Raw genomic sequence first — 25,809 nt, 5'->3', positions numbered from 1 at the left:
CTTCTGGATGGGAGGCAATGGCTTGGAGGGAAGGAGCATAGAAGGATTTGCCAGGGAAAACTTCTTGGCAAGAGGGTAGCCAGTCAGGCCTGGAAAGTAGAGATATAAAACTGTAACAGAGGCTGCAATGCAAACCTAAAGCATCTGAAGCTCCATATTTCATAGAAGACATTTCCTGGAAACTTTCCTGGAAACTAGCTGCACAGGGAAACATGCACCTGACAGCAGCCACCTGAGGCAGGCCACAGGATCACACCCTGAGCCACTTCCACAGAGCTCCCAGGGGAACACCCTGGCCTCTAGGCTGCTCTGGGACAGCAGGGAGCCCAGAGCCCTGTGCTTCCCAGCAATGGCTCAGCTGCACATGCAGCCTCCTGCTCCTCTCCCTGCCCCACAGCTCAGCAGCCCTACAGCTCCACGGGGCACTGGCAGCAGCACAGCTCATGGCAGGGGGCACCTGCAGGGCACAACTGCTCCCTGCCAATGTGCACAGGCTCTCCAGGCTGGCACAAGACCCTTCCTCCCACCAGAGAGCGGCCCAGCTCCCACCTTACCTCTGTGGGAGGCTGAGCCAGCCTCACAAGGGATGAACTCATTTAGGTGAAGTCCCATCTTTATCATAAACACGTCTAATGGGTGGGGCATTTGCAGGATTCTTGAACTTTGGAGAAAATTTCTTACGTTTCATTTCTCAAGGACCTAGCCTGTGAACTATTCCTCTGAACACTATTGAGTTACCATGGCTGAACAGAAAGTTGGATGGCTCCAATGGGAAGAGGGGAAAAAAACTCCTTCTCTAGTGTGGCTTCTGTGAACACCCAATAAAGACCCACACAGCTGTGACTGCTGTTTCTGCAAACTACAAAGAGCTCTCAGCAAGCAGGCAGGACTTGCTGGCGTTTTCATAGCACCTTAATATCATTCTCAGTGTTACACCCAATTAGCAAGCAGAGGAAGAACAGGAAATTTATCTGTTGTGAGACCTGACATTGGTGGCAAACAAAGGAACAGAACTTGCGTCTCATGACCGTGTCCAGTTTGTGGTCAGCTGTGGCCACAGTCCCTGTCCTGACTGAAAGTTTGAGTGATTTGGCTACTGTGAAAAGAAGAGGACGCTAATGACAAAACATAATGAGTAAGCTAATGAGAAAATGTTGTGATGCCAGGGCTGTCCTGGCAAGATCACCTGTAGCTCACAGCCACCAACTCTGACACAGAGCCAGAACTGACCACCATGGACCAATTTTCCCGGAAATCTGGTGGAATTTGTCTCCATTTGACTCGGGCCTTTCAGCTCCTTTCTATCCTCACCTTTTCCTTCCGTGGTCTTTCCTTTTCCAGTAAAATCCATCTTTGAACCCGTGCTTCTGTCTCGCAGAAGTACCTGGGGTTGAATTTGGGAACTGTCTCGGAGCAGACGGCGATAGGAGCCCGGTCCCCAGCCCTAGAACAAGGTGGGGTGACTCCAATCGCCAGCAGTCGGCACAGACAGGCAGAGCCAGACGTGTCTCCTGCCACTGTGTCCGTGTCAACCACAACCTTCACAGCCCCTTGCGGGGCTGCCCCTTTGTGACGCGCTGGCCCGTGGTTCTCTCGTTTCCATGGCCACAGAGCCCCCACCCCAGCTCCATCCCTTTCCCTTCCCTTCCCAAGGGCAGCCAGCCCTGGGCCCGGCCAGGCCAGGTCAGAGGGTTTGGCACTGTCTAGGAAGTAGCCGCTTTCCTAAGCTGCTTTTCAAGGCCTTTATTTCTGTAATTCCCACTCCGTTCTGCCTTGCAGCTTGTTGGTTGCGGATTTTGATTACTTCTCTTCACAACAAATAAAGTGGTGCCTTCCCCTCAGCAGCCCTGGGGATGTTCCTATGTGAAGCCATCTGTCTCACACGGTTTTAGACAATTTAAAACAGAACACTATGGATAAGCCGTCTCCTCTAAAGTGTTCCAACAATCCCGTTTCCAGCAAGAGGAAGTGAACAGTAAGAGATAAAGGTGGAAAAAAGGCCTGCCTCACCGCCCACACGGCCTGGGGGAGAGACAGCTGGGCCCCGATCTGGCAAGGGCCCCAACCTCGGCTGCTGGCAAAAGGAAAAGGAAAACCACCAGCCCACCACTAACACTACATACAGCAAACGCCAAAAAACAACCTTACAACCAAAAAACTCATCTCCGCTTTCTGGCCGGGCCCTACAATCCCAGCCCGGCCCCGGCGCAGCCTTAGAAGGCTCCTTATGGTAAAGAGCTCCGGCCGCCCCACCTAAAAACAATCACAGAACCCTCTCCTGCCCCGGCAAAATATTAACTTTTTCACTGCCCAAAATATGACTTTACAAATACTTTATTCTCTGTCCTGTGGAAAAAAAACAGAGAACCAAAATGATAATATGTACAAAAACAGCACAAAAAACACCAAAATCAAAGTATGAGAAGAGTCAAGTCTCAGCTGAGGGAAGGAAGACATAGACTGAAATTCTTCCCTTTTTTTTATGCTATAGAAAAGCATCCGTTGTTTCCCTATAACACATAAAAAATATGGGGTGGATTAAAGATTCTAACTCTAGATGTAAGAAGAAGCGTTGGTGTTAAAATAAACCAATGTTAAAATTGCTGTAAGTGCCCTAGGTTTAAATAGTGAAAAAACCCCTGCTTCTCCCTAGGGAAGAAGAAGAAAAACACCCTCTATTTTTAAAAGTGGAGTAAGCTTTTGTTTCAACTATTATAATCCTTTAAGTGTGCCTCATAAGTTGATATGGTCCTCAGTATTAGTTATGAATTAAAATGTTAGTTGAGAAAAAAAATATTACATAATAACCAGATCTCTATCCTCCCTGACGGCTAAACACTAGAACAGCAAGACCACTTACAAATGGTTTCTTATGAAAAAATCTCTATAGGCTGAAGAATCTCCTCTCTGAAAGAAACAAGTAAATGACTATTTTAGAAATGGTAAACTAACTGAGTTGTTCTTTGTATGCTGTCAATGCAAAAAAAACAAATGTGTGGAAAGAAGAAGAGTAGTCTGAAGTTTTATTCTAATTTTTCTTCTTCTTTTTTCCCCTATAGTTTCTGGTAATAAAGTTTGTCTTTGTATTATTTAAAGCTAAGCCTGTTTTATCTTCCTCCTAATCCTATCTCACAACTAAAAACATTCAAATTAACAATCCAAAACCACTACACTAAAGCAGTATCTCCACCCAAACTCAAACTGAACCCAAAACACCCCACTGTGGAGACCCTAAAAGGCATTCCCTAGTTAGGAAGACACGAGAGGCTTCTCTCATAGCAAGCCCTGTTCTGTCATGCCAATGTAGCCCTGTTCTGTTCCCTGGGCCAGCCCCCTGCCCTCTCCCTGTCTCTCAGTTTTTCGGTCACTCCCACCCTGTTTCCCTGTTGGCTCCCATGCCCTAACCCCACCTTTGTGCCACCCCCATGTCCCCTGGTAAGTGCTCCCTGATGCTCCCCCTGCCCAGGACACCCATCTGCTTCAACCTGGACCCTCACCCCGACGTTCCCCTTTGTCTTTGCCTCTGACCCTGGACTATCCACGCAGTGGCTGAAATAAACATCTCCGTGGATCCCATACAAAGGCCCTTGCTGCTCCTTTACCTGCAACCATCTTAACAGCTATCCAGGCTACAACACCTGGGGAGACAAAGGAGACAAGAAGGATGTCCCAGCTCCCAACATTTCCTTTATCCCTACAGTAGCTGTACTCCAATTACTGCATACGAGAGTTTTACTTGATCCCTTTAATGCCAAGGGACCATGAAGGACTTGAACCTTGTTCAAGTCCAGCCTTGCCTGCCTATTTTGGAGTGGAGGGCAAAGATGCAGACAACTTTGGGCGGGGGTAGAGCTGAAATTGCATTTTGCTGCTTCTGATTTCCTCCCTGCTTTTGCAGCAGAGGGACATCTTTGTCCCTGCAAACCACTCCCCTTTCCAAGTGAAATGTGGGCCTGGCTACCAACTCCAGGTTCTTGAAGAGACTGCTGCGGTTGGCAACAGGAATTGTTGCTGAACTTTTTGTGTTACTTAAACCCCCCCCACCAATTCCACCAAGTGGATGAGGAAAGAGGCAAAGAGATTTCGGTGGAAGAAGGGAGGCCAAAAGCTTGAAAAAAGGATGAAAGAAATGCTCCGATGATGATGATGATGTTAGTAACATGAATGATTTATTTTTGGCAGCAAATGAACACCCGCTGCCGTCCAGCCCTCCCAGACTGGCAGGTCGAGCGGTGCCGTTTCCATGGCATGAGCTGCTGGTAGCCTGGGGACAGAAACCAGAAAGCCACGGTCAGTGGCAGCAGGCTCCTGTCCCCCCTGTCCCACCATAGCCTATACTCAGGCCAGGCTGCTGGCTGTGCTCAGAGCCCAAACCTCCCAGCCCATTCCCTCCTTGTTAGAGGAGAGCAGCGTGGCAGGACACGCTCCACCTCTTCTGCTCAAGCATGGCACAACAACCTCCTCAGCAGCTGCAAGAGCGACATTCTCGTGTGCCTGCTGCCATTTGCCCTAAGCCCTTCTGCCACCCGAGCTGTGGAACCGGGTACCCACCTCTGGAGACCTGCTGCCAGGAGAGGAGCCGATCCCACACAAGGTCCTCATCCTTTTGCAGGGGACATCCACACCGTGGACCCTCCCCGGGTAGCACCTGCATGGGATGCACTCCAGGGACGGTACCGGTGCTTCTCCATCTGGTCTGGACACAAGCTGCAATCTTTCTGGAAAAAACAAAGAACAATTGCATGAAAGTCATTTCAAAACAATACCTGGAAACAAGAAAAAGCACCAAAGGTTGTCACCGTTTCACAGGACTGGGGAAGGTCTGACCGCTCTTTATGATACTAAAATCTCTCCAGTGGTGGGGAAAAACCCTACCTTTCCCACCTGTATGCCCACCCCTTCCTCAAGGGCCTGCAAAGCAGAGCAGCTGGGCCATGGCTAAAGAACCCGTCCCCCTCTGCTGCTCCCCATCCACACGGATGGACGCTTATGTCAGGCCGGATGCCCCCACCCCAGCCTGTGCCATGCTGGCAGGAAGAAGCTGTCAGTGAGGCCAGGAGCCAGCTCCCCTTCCACAACATCCATCCCCTGCCCCACCAAAAAGCAGCTGAGCAGTTGGCAGAAAGATTAATATTGTCCACTGCCACCCCACGGGGAACCACCGGCACGTGGCCAGGCTGAGCCCTGCCATGCCTGGAGGCACGAGCATCCCCCCACCCCTGCACCGCCTGGGGACTCATCTTGATTTCGTCAGGGTGCAGAGCGTGTCCTCTAGGAAGGGGCTGCAACCAAAGCCCATCAGCTTTGCCCTGCCAGTGGCCAGCTCGAGGACGGCGTTCTCCAGCTCTGCGCTGATCTCCAGAAGAACACGCCAGATGTGCCTTGGCTCGCGGGGACATCACGAGGCCATTGAGCTGCAGGGGGATGTTTCCCCTTTTCCACTCTGTGGCAACTTCACTGCACTGTGCCACAATTTCTCCAATAGGATGGGGAGCCCTGAGCCGCTCCCTCCACAAATCGCCGGGGACCTGAGGAAGCACCTCCTTGGCTGTGCTCTCTGCTCCATGCCAGGGCCACTGGGAAATGCTCTGGGCAATTCTTTGAGAGCCACGAGACACGAGCAGCTGCTGCTTGCGGGCATCCTGGATTCTACTGTGCAGAGGGATGGATCTCTGCTGTCTCCTGGGCCAGGTGGGGCTTCTGCACCCAAGAATGTTCTAAAAGGTCATCCAAGGATGGCCTGTCTGCAGGGTCCATGGATAAGCACCACCTGATCAGGTGCTGGCACTCTGCAGAGAGAAACCAGAAACTGCTGGTCAGCTCCTGTCCATGCTCTGCCAGATTTCACAGTGCCCACAGCACACTAAGAGTGCTCAGAGCTGTTCGCACAGCTTCCCATCCATCCTCTCTTCTGGAAGAGAGCAGCAGAGGTACACCTGCCACCTCGTCCAGCTCAGCCCAGGAGATGAACCTCCTCCCCAGCTGCAACAGCAGGACACTTATGTGCCACCTGCCCTCTCCCAAAGCCGTTCTTGCTCCCGTGCCTTGAAGGCCCATCCCCACCTTGAGACACCCGGGGCGGGAAGAAGAGCTGTCCCCGGACGATGTCCTCTCTGCTTTTGAAAGGAAGGTGCCTGCACACCAGCTGATAGAGCAGGATGCCCAGGGACCAGATGGTGGCTGGCTGGCCATGGTAGCGGCCAAAGAGGATCCACTCCGGTGGGTAGTACTCCCGCGTTCCTATGGCACACGGGCACAGCTCATCAGGCCAATGCTGATTGCTCCCTCCCAGCCACCTCCTGCCAAAATGCAACTTGGCTGCAGCCGGCTGAAGCAGCATTCCCCCTCCCTCCCTCCCTGTGTGTTCCACCTGGGGAAGCACAGGGGAGAAGCTCCACTGCCCGGCTGGGCCCCGGCTTTGGGCTCACCGGCCATCTGGGTGTAGAACGTGTCCTGCAGGATGGTGCCGCAGCCGAAGTCGATGAGCTTCGCCTCGCCGGTGGCCAGGTCAACGAGCACGTTCTCGGCCTTGATGTCGCGGTGCAGGACGCCGCGGCTGGTGCAGTGCCGCACGGCCCCCAGCACCTGCCGGAACAGCGCCCGCGCCACGGGCTCTGGCAGGAACCCCCCCGCGTGCAGCAGGTGCCAGAGGTCCTGACAGCGCTCCGGACGCTCCATGACCAGCGCGAAGCCGTCGGGCAGCTCGAACCAGTCCAGGAGCCGCACGATGCCGCGGAAGCCGGGCCACGACGCCATCCAGAGCAGCACCAGCTCCAGGGGCACAAGGGCGCCGTCGTGCTGCGGGGGAGCCGCCATGCCGTCAGCGGCGCCGATGCTGCGCTCGCCTTCGCCACCCCCTGCCCGGCGCCACCGCAGCTCCCATTGCCCATGGCCCGGGACGCTGCGCGGCCCCCGCTCGCTCCACGCTCGCTCCCATCGCAGCGTCCCGGCTCCCACCCGGCCGGGCCTGGCCTTACCCCGCCCGCCACGCCCCGCCGCCTGCTCCCGCTGGCCCCGCTCACTCACCAGCCGCGCCCACTCCAAGACGCGGTCCCGGGACACTCGCTTGATGGCCACCTGCAAGCCAAGGCGAGCGGAGGGCTCAGCTCGCCGCCCGCCGCTCGCCGGTCGCCGCCCCCCTCCCCGCTCCGAGCCGGCCCCGTCTCTTACCGGGACGCCGTCGGCGAGCCGGGTCCCGGCGTAAACGCTGCCGAAGCCGCCGCTCCCCAGCAGCGGGCCCTCCCGGTACAGCTGCTCCAGGGGAGGCTTCTCCGCCCGTGCGGACGGCACCGCGCTCTCGTCATTCTGCCCGGGGCACCCGCCCGCCCCGGCCGCCGCTGCTTCCCGAGCCGCCCCGGGCTCCGGCGCCTCGGGGCCGGCGGCCGAACTGCCGGGCGGCGAGGCTCGCTCGGGGGAATGCGCCGGCGGCGGGGCGGGAGCCGGGCGGCTGCGGGCCAGCTGTGGGCGGAACCGCGGGAGGGGCCTCGGTCGGGGCCGGGCCAGCGCCAGGCCCCGCGCCAGGCGGAGCCAAGAGACGCTGCTGCTCCACCACCGCCACCAGTGCAGCGAGGAGCTCGCCCACAGGCTCTTCAAAAGGTGCCACAGGCGGTACGGACTGAGCCCCGCGGAGGCGGCACCGCGGCGTGCCCGACAGGGGCGGGCAGGGGGCCGGCTCGCCCACGGCCGCCTTGCTGGGCACGGCATGAGCCGGGCTGGGAGAGGCGCAACAAGGACGGGACCGAACGGGATCACAGGGAGTCTGAGAGGGAGAAGGGCACGGAGGGCGAGCGGGAACTCGAGCGGAAAACCGATCGAAAAACCGATCGAGAGAGGCGCTGCTGCTGCTGCTGCTGCTGCTGCTGCTGCTGCGGAGCCGCCGGAGCGCGCGGCCGTTCTGCCGTTGCCTCCGCGAACCCAACGGAGGAGCCGCCGCGCGCCCCGTGGAACACAGGAAACAAAGTAAGAATAAATGAAGCTAATTCCTATTAGAGAAATAGCCAAATAAAGCAGTGGAGGCGTAAAGAAGACTGTTGGCTTGTGGCTTTCTTGTTTGAGTGAGATGAAGCATTTTGTGGGGAAGAATTGCCTCTTCTGACAATTTTGCCAGTGTGGGCTGGAGCGGAGCTTTTAAATTTCAAGTAGCAAAGAGAAATCGTGTCAGTATTGTCATCCCTTTTCATTCTCTGCTGAGACACTTGCAGGCTGCCCAAAGACATCGTCTGCAATATGGAACTTGGACCCAAATGGATTGTTAAGAGTGTCTGGATGTCACCAAATCTATGGGAATGACAAAAACTCTCCAGCAATATTTTTAGTGTTAGAGAATCTAGGAACAATGATATTCTGACCACGATGTTGTTCTGGCCGGGATGTGAAACAGAAATAATTTAATCCACACGTAGCCCTGGTGTGCACAGAAATTTTGTTTGTTTATTTCCTGTCAGTGTTAGTGGCAGAAGCATCCATTGCTCAGTTTGGGAAGGCTGACCCCTGACATGGACTCTCCTCAAGTGTGTCTCTGCCTCTGACACTAGAGAACACTGAGTGCCTTGAGAGCTCGTGTTGCCTGTGGAATGCTCCAGCTGACTGCCACCAGAAGCTGTGGACGTTCTTTTGGTATCTGATGCAGAAAAGGAGTTCTCCATAATACCATGCTACTTAAACCCACATTGGGATGCGGCTGTGTAGTGGCTCACCATGAAGCAGATTGCCTGCTTTGTCACTGCCAGCCCTGCTGATCCTGCAAGGGACCCTAGTGTATCCCATGCCTGTTTTGCCTGCAAGCAAAGCTTGCCTTGCCTTAGTAGTGTGGAGTAAATAGAGAAGTAATAAAATGGACAATTAAACAAGTTACTTTGGAGGAGATCCAAAGACCACAACACGAGTGTCTTCTCCCTTTCTCTCTGAAGCCTACTCCCTGCTCAATTTCTGAACTGAACTTTGTCAAACACAGGCAAAAAATTGACAACCAACAGGCTCCTTGCATGGCAGATGTGGCTGAGACATCAAAACCTGAAATGCTCTGGACACCATTCATATTTTCTGATCAGGCAAAATGTTATGCAGTAACCACTTCTTATTCTGTGGTGGAAGAGACTTCATTTTCTCTATGCTCGTAATCCACCAGCAATCATCAACATTTAAACACTTCCTGAAAGTGCCCAAAACCAATTCTGTCAAGCAGGAAAAGGGTTATGGCATCCATTTCAAAATGGGTGTTAATTTCAGTTAAAATCCAATTCAAGACATTGGTCACAATGGAACTTGAGAAAACATTGTTTGTTCCCACTAAATCTCAGAGAGAACATCTGCTCTTCCTAAAAGAGTCCTAATTTATGTTTATTTCCTTTATTTCAAGAAGAGATCAAAATATCTCCAAAACTAAATTCCCTCTTCCTAGACATCTACTTTATCCCAATGCCCTTTCAAGGGCTTTTGACATTCTCAATCACCGAACACTGAGCATTTGAGATTGCTGAAGAAGACACAACATCTATGAAACCTTGCATTTAAAGATGCTGGCACACTTAGCAGTGCATTTAGACCCCGTTAAAGCAAGGCTGTAAATCATCTTGTCCACTATATAGAGAGATTATCACTTTTCCAATCCTGGGCTGTTGCTGACATAGCAAGCTCCTCTGAGGAATCAATTATCAGCTGCATTTGTAGCATTTTGGACAGCACTGACACAGGAAGACACTGTTTGCACACCCTGAAATGCTCAGTCCAATGTCACTTTGACAGCACAGGCAGGGAGCCTCAGCACTCTGCTTCTGCCCCTCTGGCCCCAAAGGCTGCCTTGCACCAAATCCGTGCCCCCAATCTGGGTGCTGAGTTTTGACCTAAGCTGTGACCCCCAGGCACTGCAGGGTTCAGTCTCAAAACTTTTCAAGAGCAAGATGAGAATTCTGTGAGGACAAAACAAACGGATTGCCTGAAACAGCACTTGCTACATTTTCCCTAAAGGACCAGAGATGACCCTGAGCTCCCAAGAGAAGAGCCAGCTCGGGTATTTTTAACCCCTCCCTTTCCTGGAGGTGGGCTCTGAGATGCCCCAGTGAGAGCTCGGCCCCAAGGCCGAGCGCCACCCCCGTGCCAGGTACTGCACACCTCTGCAGCAGCCAGGGAAAACCTGCCAAACACAGCTGCCATGGGCATTGGGCAGGAGGGACAAGCTCAGCACCTCCTGATTTGGAGCAGCTACTCTACTGTCTATTGCCAGGAATGCCCTGGAAATGCTCCCTGGGGAGACCTCTTGGCTTAGCAGAGGCCATACCTGTGATACGCTCTGTCACATCCAGCAGAGCTTGGCCACTCAGCTGACTCCATTGGTGGCTGAACTCTTTCATCAGTGCTACTTTATCTACAAGAGAAACACACGTTTCTGCTCACTCTTCTGAGGTCCTAGGAGAAAGGAGAGTGGGGAGGGGAAGGGCAGGGGCAGCCCCAATTTATAAAATCAAGTAATTTTCTGCTGATGTACTTCTTTCCTTCCAGCCTACTTGAGGGGGGGTTAAATTCCCAAAGAAAACCTCTCCGTTCACATTTGTCAATGCAAAGTTGTCTGCTGGACCTGGAGCTACGTTAAACATTTCAGATCAAGGACCTCAAGAGTTCAATCACACGTAAGCAGTGAAAAGGTTTTGAACTCCAGAGCAAACAGGAAGAAGCCCAGACTTGGGATACACAAAGGCACAGAGTCAGGCAGTTCAGGAGTTCGCAGAGCAGCTGAGGTGGAGAAAGTGGAAACTCCCCTTGAAGATCTGCCTCTTCAACACTCCATTTGTCAGGCATATTTCTCCCGACCAGCATTTTCAGTGCTGACATAAATCTCTGTGACAAAGGAATTTAGAGCAGTCCTTGCCTGTGTAGGTATTTGCCACAGCCATCCTGCCCCATGAAAACAACATGTGGAACAAGACATCACTGACAGCTGGATTTCTATCTGCTTGTTTTAAGGAAATGCACTTGGTGAATCATAAGTGTCCCATTTGAAAAAGGAAGACAAATGGGAAAGGTGGAACAGAGGCAGCTACTGCCTATAATGTGGAGCCTTCCAGGGGGCTGCTCTGCAGGAGCCATGATGGGCCAGTGTCCCTTCATGGCAACAGCAAAGCTATTCATTTGGGAACTCTAATGGGGTCCAAGCAATCTCCAAAATCCCCTTTGCCTCTGAATTGTAGCAAAGCTGTAGTCCAGGACCTCCTCTCCAGACAAGCAGCACAGAGCCAAGGGCTCCTGGCACTTGTGGGAAATGCTGATGCACATTCAAGCCTCTTGGGGGACTGGTGCCTAAGGACTGCACCCCCACAGCTTCTGGTGGATGTCAGCTGCAGTGTTCCACGGGCAACAAGAGCTCTCATGGCACTCAGTGTTCTCTTGTGTCAGAGAGGCAGAGACACAGTTGAGGAGAGTCCATGTCAGCCTTACCAAAATGAGAAACGGATTTTTCCAGCGCTTTCACAGCTGCAGCATGAACCCCGGTATCCTTTGAGTTCAGGCTCTTTAGTATTCCTTCCACTAAACGGACAATCACGGGGTTCAAGGCATCTTCCAGGATGGCTATCATTTCTGCCAGCACGTCCAGCGCCATCTGCTTCACTCTCTTGTGCGTGTCAGATATTCTCAGGACAAAATGATCAAAAATCTGTGAAGAGAACAAGCAGCAGGAAAGGTGGATTAAAATGTCCTTGTTTGGAGAGGGGATGTAGAAATGAGCATTCAATACCCGAGAAGGTTACACACCATCTTTACCAAGTGCAATAGAGACAAGAATGGAAACGAGTAGCCACAGTTGTGTTTGTGCAAGACAGGATGGAGTTTGGAGAAGTATGTCTGTAAAAACATTTGGGTTATACCAACCCAGCCTGATACTTCTCTTCCCCATTCAAAGCCATTTTTCATCAAGAGAAGAATTGCCATGCTTTCAGTGGCTGGATTCCTTTCATTGAACCCAGCCGGGAGTAGGAGACAGCAAAGGTTAGAGCAGTGGAAAATTCTGTCATCATGTGATGAACAACATCAATAGGCACCTGCCAGACAAATACAGCTGGACTGAAAGAACTTGTCCTGCATGCTGGACCTGAATTAAATTTGTCTGGGTAAGAGGGACCAGCCTGTCCCAACAAGGCAGGATGTAGTGCCAAGACAGACTGAATTAACTTCATTGCTACAGGCTTGGGAGAGGAGCTGAAGGGAAGGAACAGTGAAGATACCCTACATACTTGGACAATGTTTGTGGTGATGAGCTTGGGGCTGTTTTTGCACAGGTCTAGGAGGAGTGCCACTCCTTCCATCCGTGTCTCAAACCCCTTGGCTTCCAGGAGATCATAAAGCTTCTGGAGCATCTCCATTTCATCCACAGCTGGAGGCAACGTGACCTGGACTTTTGGATGGTGTAGGAGGCGTCCATCCGAGGTCGACTTCACCCTGGAAAATAAAAGCAAATGATGGCTTGTTGGTGATAATACCTGCAGATAATCGTGAGCAAAACATCCAGAGGTGATTTACTCATGATGTGATTTCAAGCTAGAGAATCATGAGGCTCTGAAAACAGCATGGACTTCAAGACAATCATTACGGGAGACAATCTACAAATATTATTAATGCAGATATAGGCATTTTTATCAAATAAAATTTGTAGGGTAAGGAAAGAATCAGTGGCACAGGCCATCTCTCCAGAAAGATTTTCTTGAGGAAGAGAAATGTCAAGCTTGTTGTGTGCTTTGTCACATCTAACAAAAGTGCTCAGTACCGTTGACTAGAAGGAAATGTGGCCTGGGGCTTCTTTGAGACATGGCACCTCATCTTCACAGGGCTCTTGACAGATGGGCGTTCACCCTTCTGCTCTTCCATCCCCTACAAGGACACAGAGAAACCCCACCAACATTTCGAATATAGAATAGGAAACCGTCTGCTTAAAAACACAAGTTAGAACCAGGATCACTGCTACCAAGGCTTAGGGAAATATTTGCAAACCTACAGAAGGAAACAGACCAGAGATTCAGTGATGCCAACTCTTTGTTTGCAATAGCCCAAGGCAGGTTATGGGTGCTGCCATAGTGAGCAGCAGTTTAAACTCCCTAATTCATGAGTATCGAGCATAAATGGGAATAATGGAAACTGCTAGGCACCAAGAGATCTTATAGGAAAAAGCAGAAAAATTAGGACTCTTTGGGGTGGGCCAATTTTGTTGGAAGGTGATTTGGTTCAACACTCGCTCTCCCTGTTTGTGCACAAAGGACACGCTCCCTTCTATAACGTAGATAAAAACAATGAAAGTCCCCCCCCAGACAAATGATTTTCCTCTGGATGCTGCTGGATTCACCAAGCTTCTTCCAGCTCCACAGGGCTTGACAGCAGGGCATTATTCCCAAAAGACAGACGGTAATTGTAGCAATTAGGATTGACTGGGACATCTGCTGCAGTTTTGGAAATTCTCTTGGCACTACTGCTTCCAGTGTCTTTTGCAAAGACTCTGTTCTCCTCAGAAGCACTTTTCTCACTTCATTGCTTTACTGGGAGCAGAGCAGGGACAGCAGGGTGGGGAGTTATGCTTAAATGTAAACCCACTTTCTTCTCTTCCCCTTTCCTCTTTGTGACCAATAGTCAAAATATTCAAAGCCCCACTTTTCCCCTAAGAATATCAGCTCCTTTGTGGTCTGCAGATGAACAGGCTGGGGATTAACAGCTCATTCCCAGGAGCAAAATGATTGAGCAGAAGGGGAATGAGATAAAGACAGATTAGGTATGTTTGATGTCCTATTAGCTGTGGCTATACTTGCACAAAGGAGACATTTCTCCTGCCAAGCACTTACTTTCTTCTTAATTCTTCTCAGAATATCTTCCAGGTCACAGGCAGGAACGGATCGCTCCAAAAGCATTTTACATTTTGGATGATTTATCAACATCTTCACCATCTCCTGTCCATAATGCCTATGGAAGGAAGGAAGGAGGGAAGGAGGAAGCAAAGGGGGGAAGGGGGGAAGGGGGGAGGGGAGTAAGGGAGGGAGGGAGGAAGGAAGGCAGGAAGGAAGGCAGGCAGGCAGGCAGGCAGGCAGGCAGGAAGGCAGGAAGGAAGGCAGGAAGGAAGGAAGGATTGATTCCAGGAAGGAAGGAAGGAAGGATTCCAGGAAGGAAGGAAGGAAGGATTCCAGGAAGGAAGGAAGGAAGGAAGGAAATCGAACAAACAAAGGAAACCTGTTAACAGAAGAGGCTGATACCTTAATGTCATCCTTTGCAATCCTTGCATGAGATGGCATTACCTACTCAGCAAAGTGAGAGAAAAATATCATTTCACTCTGAAACTGTGGGTGTGCTTCTGTGGGATCAAAGGATCCCAGGGAACAAGTGAAACACATCTGTTTTGTTGTCAGATCCCATTAGAAGTACCTTGCTGCCATTGCTCAATAATTTGCCTTCCATTAACTGGCAGAGAATCCAGCACAAAACACCTCAGGCCTCCTATTGACTATTCTATATGTATGCAGAGCAGCAGCTAGTTGCTCCTGTATTTTTGGCAGCTATTAATTGAATCATCAAAGTAAGGGGATTTGGGTGGCTTGGGTTGATTTTGCCACTAGGAAGCCAGTTTTCCCCCAGAAGAAATTTAGAGGTCATTGAGCACAGACAACAGCATTCTAGAAAGCTGCAGAAGAGGTTTAGACAGACTGAATACATTAGCCCTGAAATACTTCTAGAAAAGTTTTAAGTTAACGAGAAAGATCTGCTTTGGGTCTTTCAGTGATGAACATGAGGCAACATTTTGGCTCTGTGTTGTGCACCTAAGATCAAACAAAACTGTTTGACTGCCAAATCTGAGCTCTTTTGATCTCAGGAAAGAATCCTTCAAGTCACAGGAAGTTGGCAATGCTCCTTCTTGCTGGACAACCTCAGCTTACCCACTACAGTCATTTCCCCAGGTAATCCAGAGCAGTGGTCACAGCACCAAGGCTGACAGAGCTCGAGAAACGTTTGGACAATGCTCTTGGGCACATGGAGTGACTCTTGGCATGTCCTGCACATGGCTGGCAGCTGGACTCCATGGCCCCAATGGATCCCATACAACTCCGGGTATTCCATGCCTCTATGGCCCTTATCCACACCGTGAGGTAACTTAATATTTCCTTTCGTTACCACTCTTTTGTGGTTTTACCTTTCTAGACAGACACAAGACAGTTTTCCTGTGTGAGGAGGTGAAATGAAGATGGTTACCTTGTGTCCTTGTGGCAGTCCTGAGCAAGCGTCCCTGCCGCGTGCGCCAGCCTCTCAGCCCTGGGTGTGCCTGCGAGCTTCGTGACTCCAATTTTCTCCATCAAGGACAGCAGCAGTTGCGCCGCACACTTCCGCACCTGGGCGTGGCGGCTCCTGGCAAGAGGAGAGCAAACACTGGGGCACAGGGAGAAGGAGCAACAGCAGCACAGGCCTTGGCCAGAGCGTGCTCCCTGCCACTGCTGCGGGAAGGAGGCCTGGCTTCTCCCTGCAGCTTCAGACACCTGTAGAAGCTTCTGTCCTCAGAGAAACTCAAATTAGCATTGGACACAAGGACTGTCTGCAAGGAAGACGGAGGAATTCAGTCTCCCTGCACGACCTGATACTCAGTGTCTTTGCCACAATTTCCACTGAGAAAGATAAAAAATTAGATTACATATGAATTCTTTAGAAATGAAAGACCATTCATGCTAACCTATCAGAGGGCACCCATTACACAGAGCTGCAGCAGGACTGAGGCTCATTCCAGCCATTTATCCCCAAATCTGCAGAGCTTTGGAAAAATACAGATGCAGAGAAAACACACTGTGGGCCGTGAAGTTGCAGAATATGCAGCAATGCAGCCTGTTTCTTTTGTGAGGATTGGCAAGGGGTACATCTGAATGTTTTATCCTATTGCAAAGATGGGGAAAGTGTGGCAATCAATTTACCCAGATTGTCCAGTTCTAGAGAGTGTTTTTTGATAATTATCAGGCTCAGCACAAACACTTAAGGCAGCATTTGCATCAGCTATCCCATAGTAGTGGGCCTGTGAAGGTGTATGTGCAGTGATTCATCATCTCAAGGCTAACATGAAACACCAGTTTGATTAGAAAGTAGAGCTCTATGGCCAGGATAGTCATACAGGACTCCTTTGGCAGGAGCTGCACCTGCTGTGCAGGCTGTGTCACAGCCAGCACATTCTCCCCTAGGTGCTCCATACCCCAGCAAGTACCCTCCTTATTTCTCCAGTTAATGGCATCATGAGGATGCATGTTTTTTCCCAGGGCCTCTGTGCTTAGTGCAGTGAAATATCAAAGAGCACTCATAGCTGCAATTGCAATTGTCCCTCTTCCCACAGAAGCACAAGGCTCTATCCTTAGCCTTTGCAGGCACTTGCACTTCCCCACCATTCACCACATCTAGGCAACTCTGACAGACTGGGAGGACTCCAGGAAGCAGCGGGAAGATGAGTCAGAAGAGGTTTAGGTTGCATATCAGGAAAAGCTTTTTCACCCACAGGGTGCCTGGGACACTGGAACAGGCTCCCCAGGGCAGTGGTCAACAGCACCAAGCCTGACAGAGTTCAAGAAGCATTTGGACAACAATCTCAGGCACATGGTGTGACTCTTGGGGTGCTCTGTGCAAGGCCAGGAACTGGATTTAATCATCCTCATGGCCTCGTCCAACTTCCCATGTTCTACAGTTCTGTGATTCTGAGAACTCATAGGCTGAGGGAGGGCAGAAATAAGGGAGAAGAGGAAAGAAATGAGGTGGATTGGAGAATCCAGTCACTGAGTTGACAGAAGATGCAGGATACAGGACCCTTCCCTCCCACCATTCCCATTCTTTCTCTCATCCCTTCCCCCACCTAGAAGTACTCTAGAAGGTGAAGAATATCACTGAAACAAGAAACCTACTTGACTCCACTGTCCAGGAGAGCAGTCATTGCTCGTGCAGGAGTTACATTCTCCACCATGATCCCCAGGGTGTGACTGGCTGCTTTCTCAACAAACTCTGGCGAATTACACATCATGTGCAGAAGGACCCGAGCCACCTCATCCACCTCAGAGTCCATGTCCTTCTTCAAGGTCACAAAGAGCTCTCCCAGAGTGACAATGGCCGAGTAGGACACCTTTGAGCGGAGGTTGGTCACCTGGGGAAGTCATGAGGGGAAACATAAGAATGACCTTGGAAAGAAAACCAGTTGCCTTAGACAGACGACTCAGGAAATGACAACACATCCCACTGTGTCCAGAGGAACATAAAAGCACAATAAGAGCAGAAGAGCACATGCACAGCATGACACTTCCACTGGCACCAATATCTGGCCTCAGACTTGCATGTAACAGGCCTAAAAATAAGAAATTTCATAAAGTATCTACTTAAGCCTTCTTTAATGTCAACTGCTTTCCCTTTAGGCTCTTTTCTTTGAAACACAAAGAACCAAATTAAAGTAAGGGCTGCTTTCAAACCATAAAGGCGTCAGTCATAAAGATAAAAGAGTCACGTGCTCCTGTTTAAAAAAGCAACACCAGCAGCTGAAGCACTCAGCCAGGAAACAGAAAACACACGCTCAGGCCTACAGACTAATTTGCAGTGTTGAATGACAGCTCGGGCAGAGACTAGGACTCTGAAAATAACATAATTAGAGTATCTTTTTCTGCATTTGCACATTTCATGATAATGGCAGCTCACTCAAAGATGAGTGTCAGATACCCGACCTACCAGTGAATACAACTACATCTACACACAGATCCCATAGAAAGCTGACAGACATTAGAAATACAAGATCTAAAAAGAGAAATGAAGGCAGTCTCTGAGCACACATGGAGATGAACAAGCACATAGCTACTCTACACACCGTGTATGAAGTACAGGGCACAATTCACAAGAGTGTTCTCACCTCACTGGTAACTGCCAAGCAAATGTCACGAAGCCTTGAAAGCAGGACTTCTGAATGGGACCCAGCCAGGAGTTTGATGCTGACCAGTCCCTTCTCCTTCATCTCCCTGAAAGGCAAGTACCAAAAAGATGGATTTTTCTCTCCACCCAAGAACTAGGCAGCACCCTCTGAAATTACCAGGCTGGCAGCTCAGTCAAACAATGGGAGGTGCTTTTCAAGGAGTACTTAATGAAATTGTGGAGCTCCTTCCCGCAGGATGTTGTTGCTGTCAAAAGCATACACAAATCCAAGAGACAAATAGAGGGGTTTCAGTGTCTTCATTTGTGGCTCTTTTACAAGACAGCCTTTCTGAAATGTCTGGCCCATGGAGTCCCTATGACACAGTTTCCTAGAAGCTGTGAGACTGGGTCATGCTCCTGTTTCTTGTCACCTCCCTATACCTGTCCCTAAGACACAATCCCCTTGGGCAGTTATTGGGGCATTTTCCTTCTTTTTCATCCCCAGCAGGCAGTTCAGCAATAAAAGTCTGCACTGGCACTCTGGAGCTCAGTTTCCATGCTACAATCCAGGCTTGTTTCTCACTCACTCCACTCCACCTCCACATTGCCCAGAAAAGGAGCAGCAGGGTTTCCCATAAGATTCCACGCCTGGGAAAGAACAGTTGAAACTCTGCCTTTTCCCAGAATCCCCTACCAAAAACAATGCCCACTACAGCAACATGTTATTTAAAAGGTGTAAACAACTCTGTCTCTAGGCACTTGCTCTAGGCAGCCCTGAGCTACAGGAAGGTGTGTGAGGCATCAGGGCTGCAGCACTGGGCTGGTGACCGATCCCACGGGCACCCCTGAGAGTCACCGGGACCCCCCACACCTGCAGAAGCTCTCTTGTACCTCAGAGGGCACCAAACAAAAAGGGGGAAGAGAAAGCAGAAGAGAATTGCAAAGCAAATGTGACTGCACAAAGAGATGCATGGTGGCAGATTTTTCATGCTTATCCCAGTGTGAATGGAGTCCGTACCCCTGTGTGAATGAAGCATCCAACAGTGAGTTTATGCTAACCCCGATACCACAACCAATATCACCAAAAACTTAACCAGCATCACCTAACATTCGTAGGGTTATCACCTCTGGGCCTCCTTCTCTCTCTGTCTAATTGTGGGACACATGTTGAGTATTGGCAAAACACCTCCAGCCCATATGATGCAGTGAGAAGAAAAAAGTTGAATTCAAAAAGTCCAAGATTCCTAGAGGGTTTCATTGCTTTCTCCTTCCCTTCTGCCATGAGCCTTTCAGGAGTAAAGACAGGCTGGGGATTTGAAAGCACAAATCAGTCCATTTCTCAGAAAGAGTGACTCCCTGGAGCTGCTTCTGGGACTCACATGCAGGAGGTCACAGGGAGACCCCGTCACCTGCCATTGCTGTCAGCACTGGGAGCAGAGAGAAATCTTACTCAGTCCCACTGGGCCAGTGCCCCAAGGCACCCAAATCTCTACACTCAAAACTGCTGCCATCCTGCTGCTGCCTTCAGCCAGCAAATCATCTCATCCCACAGCTTCCTCTCTTCCCTCAAGACTTCCTTTGCAGCTCCATGGAGCAGCAGGCAAAGCGAGGGAGCAGCACAGAGCGGCAGCAGCTGGAGCACAGCTGCAGACCGAGGCCAAGCAAAGGCTGCTCTCAAATCTTGATCCTCTCACTGCTCTGGAGTGGTTTCAGCAGAGTCCTTTGCCCTCTGGGCTGTCGGGGCTCAGAGGCACTGGCAAGATCCACTTGTAAGCTTCCTTAACGCTAAGAGGGAGACAGAGTGACCGGGGCCTTTCTTACCAGTCATCGCTGCCCAGCCAGGAGAGTGCCTGGAGCAAGGACTGCTGTGGGTCAGCAGAGGCTGTGTCCTTGTGCCCACGCTCACGGAGCAGCTCCTGTCGGCGCTCGGCACCAGTGGCCGTCTGCGAGGTCACTGTGAGGAGAGGGTCAGCCCTGAGCGCTGCAGCCCCGGGCAAGGCACCCCGCCATGGAGCGGCCTGCAGCCCCAGCTCCCAGCCAGGCTTCCATGTGCTGCAAACTGGCACTGCCTCACACACCTCCCTGCTGTCTGCCTCCTTGGGCTCCTTGCTTTCTCCCAGCCCCCCCAGCTGGGCACAGCTCCAGGCTAAACCTGACCATTGCCCACACAGTGCCAGCTCCCAAGTGCCACAGGTAGCACAGCCAGCGGCAGGTTCCTGAGGCCGCAGAGCTCCCACTCCCTGCCAGACAGGGACGACCAGTGGGAATGGCTACACCGGGAGGGAACCCCCCAGGGGCCTCTCTTGTCCCAGCGCCCTCATTTCCCCCAGCCCTGAGGACTGAGGCACTCTGCAACTCCCTGAGGAAACTCCTGCAGCTGCCCTGCCACAGCACCAAGCCAAGCCGGAACAACCCAGGCTCAATTCTGGTCAGTTCTCAACGTGGAAGTAGCATCACTTGAAAAGAGCATTCCAATTATTATTCCTTGCTCCCTTCTTTTTATCTCACCCTAGTTGGGATGATAGCACAGGCAACCTTGGAGCACCAGGCAGCCCCTCCTGACTGTCACCTCCTACCAGCAGCCACTGTGTTTGGCTGCAGTGACACAGGAGGCACTGCTTGTTTCCTCTTGGAATTGCAGGCCATGGGATGGTGGCAGCCAGGAGCCATTGATCGCTTCAGGGAGCAGCAGCACGACTGCACCAAGGCACTGACTGCCATGCAGAGACAACCCTTACTGGGATAGCAGAAAAGCTGGCTGCAGAGCCGGACAACAGCACAGGCAGAGGGCCCCGATGGGGAGTGGTCAACTGATGGTGGTGGTACTCGTAGGTGCACAGTGAGCACACCCTGGCACACTGCCCCCAGCTCCTCTCTGCACTTACAGCTGTCTCCTGGCACCAGCGCTGTAGTTTGGATTATCAGGATGGACAAAAGCCCGAGCTTAGGCCTTTACCTCTACTTTATTCAGCTCAACTTTCCAATGCATCTCTAAGAACCGACTACGGCAAGACAACCAAGCTGGAGGAACTCAAAAGTGGATTTGGTGCTCATTCCCGGACAGGCTATTGACCAAAGAGCCCAGTTGTGCTGGCTGAGGCAGGAGGCACTTTGTGCTCCTTTTGCAAGGAAATAACTATATGGGAAAAAGCTGCCACAGAGCAGACTTACCTGAGGAGTTGCATGGGACACTGCCTTCCTCTTGGATGATGGGCATAGTGGGCAGTAAGGGCATCTTGTCCTGCTTCCTCAAGACCTTCTTCTTCAAGGCATTACCAGGGTGTTTTCTCTGCACACTGGAAGCTGTGCCATTGACAGCTGCTTGGCTGAGGCCTGCAGGGACCAAAGAGGAGCTTGTAAGTGGAGGGTGCTGGACAGGGTCACTATGGAAAGGGCCAGAAAATTTGCTGGAGCTGGGTAACATCTCTGTGTTATCCCAAAGAACTTCAAGTAGAACACTGGCACGCTAGTATGGGACAAGGATCATACAATCACCCAGGAAAACCTACAACAATTTTGGTGGGAAGGCCCCTTTAACCACCATCTAGTCCAACCCCTGGGAAACGGAACATCTTCATCTGGATCAGGTTCCTCAGAGCCCCATGTAAACTGGCCTTGAACACCTTCATAGATAAATCAACAACAGCTTCTCTGGAAAAACCCTTGCAGCATTTCATTGCCTTCATTATAAAATAAATTCTACCTAATATCTAATCTAAATCTACCTTCTTCCAGTTTAAAAATCAAACTGCAGTGATGCTTCCCCTAAGAAACAAGGAGAAGCCAGTGTTGCTATGCTTTCGTTTTCCTGTTTCAGAGGCAGGCTGGGCAAGTTCCCAAAAGAAAGTGCAGATAAGCTTGGGTGGTGCCCTGGGGCTGAGTGCTGCCCCCGAAGGTCCCTGCTGCCGCCCTCGGGGCAGCGCACACAGCGCTGCAGCCAGAGCCCCTCAGCCGGGATTCACTGGGGAATGCTGCTTGCTCCTGGGGCTACAACAGAAGCACTGCCTCAGGGCTTCAGCACAGCTCTACAGTGCCAGCTCCTTGGAGGGGAGTGGCTCGAGAAGGATCTCTGGTCTTTTCATCAGAAGGTGCTGAATTTGGTTTCTTCCAGGTTGCACCTTGGTGGAAAAGCATTCTTCTGCATTCACATTGCCTGGAAGCTGCTCTTCAGAACAGAGTCTGAAGGGCAGGCGACTTTCCAAGACTGAATTTTCTACTCTGAAAGATTTTAGAGGTGAAGGTGGGAAGCTGATACTCTGTTACTAAGTGAGGCCATGGGCAAGACAATTAATGCCTCTGTGTTTTTCTCTGCAAAATGGAAATCATTCCTATGCAAGCTTCCACTCAGATGCAAGTGCAACAGCCCCCCAGTCTGATTGCAACACTGTGCAGAGGGTAAGGAAGAGCTCAAAAAAGACCAGCAGTGTAGACACCACTTACTTGCTTCAGCTGCATCCCTGGGCTCAACTCTCAGTGGAGGCAGCTTTAAGGATGATAAAATTTCATTCCTCTTCTTCATCTCATTCTCAAAAATCTCAGTTTTCTTCTGCTCTAACTTCTTTTCAGCCAACTTGCACAATGAAGAACGAACCTAGTTGCAATGGAAATACATCACAGACTGTAAGCAGAGACACACAAACCAGGCACATCATCTCATTGGGAGCATAGAGTCCACAGAGTGCCACAGACATTAATCCAGCTCCATATGCATTCCAATAGTTTCAGGAGAATGTCTCCCATCCTCACCTTGGCAATTATACACAGTGAGGTGGAACACTTTAGTGCCACAGCCTTACTCTGCTCCAACTGTGACAGGAAACCCTACTTGAAACATGGAAGTCATAGGAATGCTCCAAGACAAAGGAAGAGCTCCCATGAGCAGGCAGTTCAGCTCCTACAGGCCAGGGCAGGAGAATAAAAGCCATGTGCATTATGCAGCAAGGAGGGGTAATTGGCTGATGCTTAACACTTATGGCCAGGAAGTGCAGCTGTTTGTCACTTCCTGGCTTCTGAAGGACTCAGCTCTGAAGGACTCTCAACGACTTGGTCTCTGAGACCAGGAGACCAAAAGGAGGAGGGAGTCATGTGAAAACAATTTGGAGGAACATGGATATTAAGGAGCAGAAAATGTGAGAATGAGAGGGCTGTGAGATACAGCCAGAAAGGTAACCAGGAGACATCAATCTGTCCCGTTTTTATTTTGAAGCCTTGCTTATACTCAACGTTAGCATCTTTGCTTCTCTGCTTCTGAGGGTGCCCTTTGCCCACATTCACTGGTTTACAGTTTGCTCTGCCAATCAGAACTTCTCTAAAATGGCCTTTGCATATAAAGAATGCTTCGGGCATGACCTTGGCACCATCTCCATGCAGTGACTTTTCCACAACTGGAAACAGCCAAGCAATTGCTCAGTAGCCGTCAAATATATTCCCAAGACAATCCCCAACCCCCAAGAGTGGAGGATCATGGTTTTCAGAGGCATTTTGGGCCAAGCACTAAACAGCCACTGGAATGGAAGTCTGCTCATCCCTGTTCTTATCCCTTACCTTTCCAAAGCCCTCTCTCAGGTCTCTGTCACTTGTTAGACCAGGACTGCTGGGATGATCCATCTCCTTGAGCTGGCTCAGTGGGAGGCCTGGTACTGGAAGCAAAGGTTCCTGTAAATCTCTGGCACACTTCAATTGCCCAAAAATGTCATGCTTGGCAACAGGCAAGACAGGTTCCAGATTACAGAGCTCTAACAGGGCACAGAGATGGTGCAGGAAAGCAGCAAGCTACATATGCCTAGACCCTCTCCCAGTGAATGGGCTCCTGGAAGGAGACATGACATTATTCTGTGGGCCAGCAGACTGAAACCTGCTGCCTCAGCCCCTGGTTGCTGGAGAGCCTCTGTGTTTGATAGAGAAGGGCAGAGATGGAGATTGCTCTTGACAGAGATTCTTATCTGCCCTTATGCTGATTTTAGTAAACATCTTTCTGGTTCCTAAAAGTAGTCCCAGGTTCTAAACCTGTATGCTTTCAGATCAACATTTTGGGGCAGCAGGGAGCCCAGAGCCCTGAGCTTCCCAGCAATGGCTCAGCTGCACATGCAGCCTCCTGCTCCTCTCCCTGCCCCACAGCTCAGCAGCCCTACAGCTCCACGGGGCACTGGCAGCAGCACAGCTCATGGCAGGGGGCACCTGCAGGGCACAACTGCTCCCTGCCAATGTGCACAGGCTCTCCAGGCTGGCACAAGACCCTTCCTCCCACCAGAGAGCGGCCCAGCTCCCACCTTACCTCTGTGGGAGGCTGAGCCATGCTGGTCCTTCCCCTTGTCCTCCTCCCTGGCAGTGACCCTGGGGACAGCGCTGCTCAGCTGCCTCTGCCGGGGCTCCTGGGCCAAGGCCCCCTGAGCCGGCCGGGAGCCCACACCTCCATTCCCAACGCTGGGCTTCCGCATGCAGGTCTCCAATCTGAGCAATTCATCGTTTTTCCTTGGGAGCAGAGGCATCCCAGCTCCTGTCACACACCAAGAGCTCTTTCCCTTCATCCTCTGGTTTTGTGTCGTAAACTCAGAAGGATCTGTAGATCAAGTACAGGAAAAGAAGTGAGTTAATTGAACTCACTCCTTTACAATCAACTCATCTAATGGGTAGCGAATTCAAACTTTATTTTTTTGACTGCAAACATTTGTTGTTTCTTTATTTTTCATGAATCTAGCATAATTTGAATTTCTCTGAGCAATGTGGAGCTGGCAAGCCAGGAGAGATGGGTTCTATGCCTGTTGCCTCCCCACTACTCCAGGAATCATTTCCTTCCAAAGAGTTGGAAACTCCCACTGGTCTCTGGAATTTGACACTGTCTAGGAAGTGATTGTTTTCCAATCCTGTTATCAGGGCCATTGTTTCTGTAACTCCCACTCAATTCTATTTTAGGTTTTACACTTCTGTGTTTTCTTTATTTCTCTTTAAAACAAAGGAATTGCTGGTACACAAACTTTGGCACCACATGTTAGATGCAAAAGAAGCTTTGCTTTCCCAGTTAGATGTCCTCAGGAATATGCAAGCCCCTCACTGAAGGGAATAAAGAGATCATCCAGAAGTTTCACTTTTGTTCTACTTCACTCTTGGAGGACTTTATTCCCTACCTTCTTTCCTGCAGAAACACCCAAGCCCAACATAGATATGACCTGTCTCAAAAAATTTCTGATCACGGCCGATACTGACAAATTAGATTTTGTCTAATGGCGGGTCATTCTCAAATACTCTCCAACACAGCTCTTAGAACTATTTCTTTACATGGCTTCACAGGGGATAAAATCATGTAGCAGCCAAGCAGTAGGGGAAGAATAAGTGCCTCATACCAAGATTTTATTTCCCTTGTAGGATGTCAGGACAATTACAAAACTACAACCGGTAAGGGTTAATGCTATAGCTAATTTCTAGTCCAGAATAAATCCAGCAAAAATGCCACCTTACTTATTGAGCAATACTTCTCCCTAGCTGCATTAAGCATTCCAGCTGCATATCACCAATTAAGGAGTCATTCCAAAGGGCCTCTGCCCAGGATTTGGCAGAACTAATCCTGAGCAAAGGGGCCTGGGCATCTGATCCCTTTTTCTGCATCAGCACAACTGTTTCTTCAAATCTCATCTCTCCTATCATGACATGCCCCAAAATAGCAAAGGAACAACAACAACAGGCTTTGCTGGAGGCTTTCAACTCAAAGGCATTGGCTGGCACAGACGCACCAGAGACCGCAGTTTGTCTGGCACAATTCTACTTGTCAGGGATCAGGCAAGGCAGGGACAGGGGGACAAGGCAGAAGGCATCTCCTCCCCCAGCCTCAGCCTGCAACACTGACACAGGCAGAGGCAGTGGGGCAAGAGATTTGCCATGGTGAACCTGCCATAGGTGGCTTTGGGCTTGTGCTGTCAGAGGATGACAAACTCAGACCCT

General features: G+C 50.6%; 1 protein-coding gene across 1 annotated transcript in view; it reads right to left on the bottom strand.

Moving 5' to 3' along the window:
* The window catches only part of LOC134042041 (serine/threonine-protein kinase prk-2-like), a 47,391-nt gene that overhangs the window by 12,173 nt on the left and 9,409 nt on the right, over positions 1–25,809 (bottom strand). Inside the window, exons 3-8 of the mRNA XM_062489114.1 lie at positions 7,171–7,305; positions 7,027–7,077; positions 6,429–6,798; positions 6,064–6,240; positions 5,671–5,789; positions 1,019–1,115 (exon numbers count right to left, since the gene is read on the bottom strand). Of these exons, the coding sequence (XP_062345098.1) occupies positions 1,019–1,115; positions 5,671–5,789; positions 6,064–6,240; positions 6,429–6,798; positions 7,027–7,077; positions 7,171–7,305 (949 nt within the window). The remainder of the gene's footprint in view (positions 1–1,018; positions 1,116–5,670; positions 5,790–6,063; positions 6,241–6,428; positions 6,799–7,026; positions 7,078–7,170; positions 7,306–25,809) is intronic.

Source organism: Cinclus cinclus, chromosome 3, assembly GCF_963662255.1.
Source record: "Cinclus cinclus chromosome 3, bCinCin1.1, whole genome shotgun sequence".
Taxonomy (NCBI): Eukaryota; Metazoa; Chordata; class Aves; order Passeriformes; family Cinclidae; genus Cinclus; species Cinclus cinclus.
This window is presented reverse-complemented; position numbering and strand designations above follow the sequence as displayed.